Below are 6,724 nucleotides of genomic sequence, written 5' to 3'. Positions count from 1 at the left end.
TGCATTTTCAAGTTTGAGTTGATCTTCTGCAAATAAAGAATTATTATTAAGAGGGTGTCTGTTTGATAATTTTTAAAACAAGTAAGGATTTCTCAATTTTTAAATAATTAAACTTTGATCATTTGAATAATAAATTTGTTATTAGTAATATCTTTTAAGCTTCACGATTTTATTTTATCTAAATGTTTCAACAATTTATTCTTAAAACATTTTGTAAGATTTAAAAGTATTTTATAAAATATACAAACTCATAAGAAATTTTAAATAAATTTTAACAAACAGTCTAATTCGAATATAAATGACCAACTTCGATGTATGGGGATTTAAAAATTAAAATTTATGAGACGAGATCTAAATTTAATTTTTATTAAGTATATGTAATGAAGAAATTTGTTGATGATAGATGACAAAATTTGAAACTTGACAAGCACACAAGAGGATAGAAATTGTGTAAAAGTAAATTACAACTAACTGATTTAATATAATTATGAATATTTCATTATTATTTGAGAAATTACAATATCTTTTGAGTTTGATCAAATTATTTAATACTTTGGATGGATATTCAGAATCGTCAACTTTGCCTTTATTGTTCTTTTCAAATAAAATTGAAAAATTATAAAAAGTTTGACGAGATGGATTAAATTTGGAAAAAATATTAAAAGAAAACCAATCCATTCAATCCAAAAACTTTAGAATTTCTTTTAAGAATAATTTAATAAGTAAAATTATAATTTATAATATACATTGTACTATGTTCAGTTTACTATAAAAAATGGATAGAAACCTAATGAATACTAATAAATTGTGCTAGTTATTAGACAATTACTAAAATTAAGGATATTGATAATTGTCTGAACAAAAATTTATATTTATATAAAATTTCAAAAAAAAAATATTATAATTTACCTTAATAATAATGTGTTGCTTTCCACTCGATTTCTTGAACTCCATACTTAATTCAAATGGATATAAAAAGTTGGTATGAATCAATTGAACAATAAAAGGAGTTTAATTCAGAAGTTATGGGTTTGAGTATATATTTATTATCGTAATAGTTCTTTTTAAAAAAATTTGAAAAATAAATGTTATTATCCACCGCACCCTAATAGAAAAGGAAATAAAATAAAATGAGTTCAAACTTTATGGGGTAACAACAGCGAGACCCATTTCCTTCTTCTATTCCTATTATTTTCATTTGGCGTCTCTCTCTCCTCTCTCCCGACGATCGATTTCTCTCCAGAAACTTCTCTGAAGACCGTCGCCGCCACCGCTCTACCTTTGCCCGCTGTTATACCCAAGTAGGAAGAGGTTTGTTTGGTTTATCTTTTCCTTTCATCAGTGAATCACTGAGAAATTCTGTAATTCTGGATTGATTTGGTAGTTCTGCTTCATAATATTGATTATTTGGGTTCTACTTTGTATCATGATGATTTCTCTTTCTCTGTTTTCTGTTTGCGAGAAGTTCGAATTTTGGTCTTTTTGAGCTAAAATTTCTTAACTTTTTCCCCGAATACAGTGAGTGTTGTTGAGCAAATAAGATTTGGATTCCTAGAGAAATTAAAACAAATGAAAATGCAGACAGACTTCTCTTGCTTGGTAGAGTCGATGCTGAGTTTTCATTCGAGTAAGCAAAACATTTTTACTTTGTTTCCTGCTTTGCTTTGTGAACGTCAAACATAGAAAGCTCCTCAATTGTGATCCAGGTGCATATGAGATCATATTTTGTGAGTTAATCACTACTATTATGGATACAAATCGGGCTCTCTTTTTGTCATCAACCACATTAGTAGCCAGGGTGATTTTGTGCAATAATGTTCCTATATGTGCGTGTATGCATGTGAATCGTTTGCAGGCATTGTTAAAGTAATTTGTTGGTGGCTAGTTGTATCTAATTCTGTTGAACACCCAAATTGGTGTATGTTTTCTGAAATTAAGAAGCTTAAATGGTGTTTCAAAGCCTGGCCTTATTTTGGTGAAGGTGGTTAAGAATTTATAGAATGGTAGGTATTGATCGGAAGGTGAAACTATATACATATGTTGGAGTGAGTTGATCTTAATGTATCTGGTTCAACCTGGCTTTGTATGCCATTGTCTTTTTCGCGACACAAGCAATGCAAGACGATAAAGCATAGTTTGGGAAGCATTCAAACGTTTCAAGTTTAGCATATCCTGATACCTCTCTTTTCTATCTTACAGAAAAGCTAAAGACTTGGTCTATCTGACTTTGCTGTGGGTTTATTCCATTTTTCCTTTTGAAGATTAAGCTGTGTAATGGATAACGAGCGGAAATTGATATACCATGAGAGGCAAAGACTCCAATTCTGCTTATTACATACCCTCAACAATCTATTCCAGGTATTTTGGTTCCAGTGCTTGCTGCTGCTCCTTTTTCTTCTATACTATGCTTAATTTGTATTCTTTTCTTTTGTGCGGCCGTTTATGTGTTATTATCATGTGGCAGCTTATGCTGTGTATAACTATGTAATGCACGTGTAGATCTGTAGAGAGTAGTTTTGGATTTTATAAGAAGCCAAGGTTAACTGTTTGCCAGTTTACGATTATTATTACAAAACACCTTTATAACCTCGAAATAAAATATATTATGTATCCTGGTGGAGGTCACATTTTAGCTTTTGTTTCCGGCCTTTTAGTTTTCCTCTTTCTTGGTTGCCATTGAACTGTTTAAATATTTTGTTTATCTGATGTAAGTGACTGAGTGCATGTTAAATTCAGGAAAAGGATGCATTCACTCGAGCCCATCTGAATGTCATTGCTGAAAAACTTGACCTCGTGGATCCAAATAAGACCACCTGGACTCCCTTGTCTGTGATCTTTAAGCCTCATCATAATGCACTTACAGGGAATTATGATATTAATGTCCTAATTGCTGCACTTGAAGAAAGAGGGAAAAGTGTAATATGGCATGATCGGCGTTGTGGTGCTTCTTCAATCGATCTTGATGAACCGGAGGATAAACTATTTGGCATTGTACTTAATGTTCCTGTAAGAAGGTATGGTGGCTTATGGAGAAGTAGGCATTGGATTGCATTAAGAAGAGTTGAAAGAGTTTGGTACAATTTGGATAGTGATTTATCTGCTCCCTATCCTTTTAAAAATACAGAAGAAATTAGGGGATTCTTGGATGATGGCATATCAATTGGTGGTGAGGTTTTGCTTGTCATGAATGGTGAAGGATGAGATTTGAGAAACAACAGTGAGGAATATTTGGTTTCAGATGCATCTCTTTTTCAAGGTCTCCTCTGGTCTTTTGCTGGCTACTTGTTGCTGCACCGCCTATTGACATGTATTGCACGTGATTGCATCCTGTCAGCACAAGTAATGGTAGAAGATGGAACTGAAAGTGTTTAGAAGGTTATAATGATAACGGGTTCATAAGAAAGTATACTCCTGGCATTAGCCTTACTCCGTCACCATTATTTTTGATGGATGTAAAAAACAGCTGATGCTTTCTGTCTGAAAGGATAGGCAAGTTTCAGCCACACGTTTTGTCTTGGGGTTGAATTTGAATTGAGGGAGCTGTTGTGTTGTTCATAGTGTTGACTGCCCAGCTTAGACAAATGGTAATTACGTTCAGATACAAGGAACCAAGTTGAGGAACTGGTTTGCTCCTCCAATCATCTTAACGGAGATCATGAACCAATGCAAGACTTGTATAGAAGTGTGTGATTCAAAAAATGTGGTGTCTGTAAATACCCTCGTTTGGGGCAACATTGATCATTCCGCAAGGGATGTGCCTGCCTGCCTGCCTGCTTGTGTGTGCTGATGTTATGATGCTTGTATGAACTCATGACAATCATACCTGGGATTCGCAAGTTGCATCATTCATGTAGTTTGTCTATTCTTCACTTTGTTGGTGTAGGTGGGTTCAAACATGTCAGACCCAAGCTGATGATAAATGTTTGTGGTTTTACTATAGGAGAAAACTATAGTTGAATATTAGCTTTTACAAGTTTGAGAAAGGAAAAGGGTCAAATGTGAGGTTTTAGAATATAATTGAAACTTCCTTTAGAGGAGTATAGATTGGAAGCCTTTTATCTTATTTTCAAAAACTATGCACGTAAATAAAATACACCAGACCTCACTACTAATATTATAATAAAAATAAGTGAGCAGAAGGAGAGGTAAGGAGGAAGCCTCAATAACTTTTACACAAGAGTGGCAAGAAACCCAAAGTGATGATGATAGTGTCTCCCTCCCCTCTTACACTCCTCACTATTTTAATACAAGAAAAGAGATTGAAAACAGCGCCAGAAAAAGAGAAGCAAAAACAGTTGGCATTAATTAGCAATAAGAGAGGCCATCATTATCATATGATAACCTTCGAATTCATCTTCTTGGGCCAAACAAATACCTTCTCTCAACACTCACCAACTACTATTAACTACTCTACCAACATAACATATATATATATATATATATTATCTCATGAGTCGTCTTCTTGTCTTGCCCATATATTTACCAAACTCCAATGAGCTGAATTCAACACACGCATGTGGGCCTCAGGCAGCTTGAAAAGATACCCCCCCATGCCCTCTTCTGCACAAAAAACATATTATTATTATTAGACAAAGAGAGCCGTTGTTAGAAAACTAATGATGATCAGTTCAGTTGTTAACTGTGTCATTGAATTTTTCATTTAAATGATGAATGTAAAGCAGAGCAGTGCTCAGCATCACATTTGAGAGACAGAAAAATGTGGGTGTCATGATTGTATGGTGCGCTTGCTTTCATGGGCATGCCAAAAAAGGGGGTTTTGTCTTAACATATATATATATATGTATGATATAATTCTTGAGTTTTCTGGTCCTAATCATGAACTCAACCTTATCAATGACAATCTTTTAAGGGTTTTTTGAAAAAAAAATAAAATTGCTATTGTGGTGTTAAAGGTTTCAAATTTACGAGTTTAAGTGCTGCAAAAAGGAAAAGAAAAACTAAAATTGAATTGTTTGAGAAAAAAAGTTGGGATATGTGTAGTTTCATAATGAAATTACAGTGAAGACTGAAGACAGAATTCAAAATGGGTGGTACCCTTTTGGCGTGTTGACGGAGGAGATGAGGAGAGATCTTGTACAAATCTTCATCAACGGCTTTAGGTGCAGGAGGAGGGGTGGGTAAGGGTGCAGCTGCAACAGGGCTACGTGGTGGTGATCTTAGCTCACAGTCACAATCACACATCACCCATGCATCTTTTTTACCTCCTTTCTCTTTGGGATAACCATATCCATATCCGTATACTCCAGCTGCTGCTTTCCCCTGCATCCCATTCCAACATTACCATCTTAATCATTTTATTCACTGACCCAATTCTTACACTTTTACCAACTCAGTATTTACTAAGCAAGAAATGTGGCCCAAGACAAGGGACATTGTCAAAAAATCAAAGAGAAAACTGAAGTTGTCTAGTCTCATCATAACTTTTACAATTCAGGCAAATTATGGGCGTTGGATCAACAACATGTTGCTTCAACCATTACTTAGTACAATGTCGTATGTATTATTATTGTACCTTTTTCATGAAATTATGAACTGTCTGAATTCTCTCTCAGTCCCCACCCCCTTCATATCATTGGCCCATCCGGGTGAAAAACAAAGTACAAAAATCCATCATACAACACACACACACACACACACACACAGACAGAGGATCTCATTCACACGTCTCAAATGCCATCAAGAACACACCATTCCTGAAACAAGAGATGATCAAGAAGAACTGATAAAAGAGAAAATGGGAGATGGGCCTTACCCTACGGCGAGGAACAACAATCATTGCAGGAGTAACAACATCATTCTCATACAAATCCCCCGCCACGTAGAGATCACGGTCCTGAGAGTAGTTGTAACGAAGCAGCCCTGCCTGCCGTGCCGACTCAAAGCACTGCGTGAACGGCAGGTCGTCGTTGCAGTCCCAGCTCCCAAATGCGGGGACATTGCTCCTCCTCCAGTAAAATTCCTGCACAAAGAATGCAGAGTGATGAATTCTGTCTTGGGTGAAAAACAGAGAGCAGTGAGAATAAAGGAGTGACGAATTTCTCACATCCATTGGTGGAATGGGAAAGTCAGTCAAGAAAGAAGGTAGGATGGATGCAGATTGACTTATGATGAGAGAGAGAGGTCCAACTAAGACTTGTTTCCTTTGCAAGACCCTTTTTTTGGTTGGGTTGGCGCATGGGATGGTAGTATTTAAAGAAAGGAAAAGAAGAGGCTAAACGGGGTTGTTTTCTAGTAGGTGAAGTGTGTTAAAAGTAATCAAAAAGTGAGTAAAAACGTGTGTGTGGAGGGGTTTGAAGTTTGAAGAGAAAGGGAATCCAAAGAAATGTAGCTTATGCTGCAGTCTACAGAAGAAGAAAGGGAAAGTTAAAGAAGCCCAGATACCCAAGTAGTATAATAACACTACCAGACAGGGAGGTGGGGTGGGCTTCTGCAGTTCTGCTTTAGTTTAATTTAGGGAAGAAATGTTGATGTCTTTAATGGGGGGGGGGGGGGGGGTTCAATGTCATTGCTTTGCCTTGTTTGTCGCTGGTTTTAATAAGTGTATATTCCAATGAGGTGAGTGAGAGTGTGGAAAAAGCCATAAAGTTGGGTTCCCTCTCTCTCTCTCTCTCTGCTGCAGCTGCTGTTCAAAGAGGGGAGGAATAGGTTTTAATGAGATGAGCAATCAGCAATTTATACTGTTGGGTTTTGATTATATTTATGT

The 6,724-nt window shown here is 36.0% G+C and overlaps 2 protein-coding genes across 5 annotated transcripts; one reads left to right on the top strand and one right to left on the bottom strand.

The window, feature by feature from the left end:
• The first annotated feature begins 1,140 nt into the window (after window positions 1-1,140).
• On the top strand, window positions 1,141-3,869 carry JOSL (JOSEPHIN-like protein). 4 transcript variants are annotated; one of them, XM_020694998.2, is made up of 4 exons: window positions 1,141-1,311; window positions 1,520-1,627; window positions 2,262-2,358; window positions 2,737-3,869. In XM_020694998.2, exons 3-4 carry the CDS (start codon window positions 2,275-2,277, stop codon window positions 3,199-3,201), a joined length of 549 nt encoding a protein of 182 aa, XP_020550657.1. In that variant the 5' UTR covers window positions 1,141-1,311; window positions 1,520-1,627; window positions 2,262-2,274; the 3' UTR covers window positions 3,202-3,869. The 4 variants fall into 4 exon arrangements, with proteins under 4 accessions (XP_020550657.1, XP_020550656.1, XP_011080530.1 ...); XM_020694997.2 differs by having other exon boundaries at window positions 2,200-2,358; XM_011082228.3 differs by lacking the exon at window positions 1,520-1,627.
• A 408-nt stretch (window positions 3,870-4,277) lies between these two features.
• Window positions 4,278-6,444, bottom strand: LOC105163770 (pathogenic type III effector avirulence factor Avr AvrRpt-cleavage: cleavage site protein). Its single transcript, XM_011082229.3, has 4 exons — window positions 6,065-6,444; window positions 5,774-5,980; window positions 5,056-5,280; window positions 4,278-4,560 (listed from the first exon to the last, which is right to left on the bottom strand). The coding sequence occupies exons 1-4, from the start codon at window positions 6,068-6,070 to the stop codon at window positions 4,504-4,506; spliced, it is 495 nt and encodes a 164-aa protein (XP_011080531.1). The 5' UTR covers window positions 6,071-6,444; the 3' UTR covers window positions 4,278-4,503.
• Window positions 6,445-6,724: the final 280 nt, after the last annotated feature.

This window comes from Sesamum indicum, linkage group LG6, assembly GCF_026168435.1.
Source record: "Sesamum indicum cultivar Baizhima isolate 11 linkage group LG6, ASM2616843v1, whole genome shotgun sequence".
Taxonomy (NCBI): domain Eukaryota; kingdom Viridiplantae; phylum Streptophyta; class Magnoliopsida; order Lamiales; family Pedaliaceae; genus Sesamum; species Sesamum indicum.
Note: the sequence above shows the minus strand (reverse complement) of the source record. Positions and strands in the feature narration are given on the sequence as shown.

Excerpts from the sequence above, each read along its gene's own strand:
- JOSL (XM_011082228.3), top strand. The coding sequence starts at position 2,275 with ATGGATAACGAGCGGAAATTGATATACCATGAGAGGCAAAGACTCCAA. Across the intron at positions 2,359-2,736 it reads CCCTCAACAATCTATTCCAG|GAAAAGGATGCATTCACTCG; the intron begins GTATTTTGGTTC and ends TGTTAAATTCAG.
- LOC105163770 (XM_011082229.3), bottom strand. Across the intron at positions 5,281-5,773 it reads TTGTTGTTCCTCGCCGTAGG|GGGAAAGCAGCAGCTGGAGT; the intron begins GTAAGGCCCATC and ends AATGGGATGCAG. Across the intron at positions 4,561-5,055 it reads TCCGTCAACACGCCAAAAGG|AAGAGGGCATGGGGGGGTAT; the intron begins GTACCACCCATT and ends TTTTTTGTGCAG.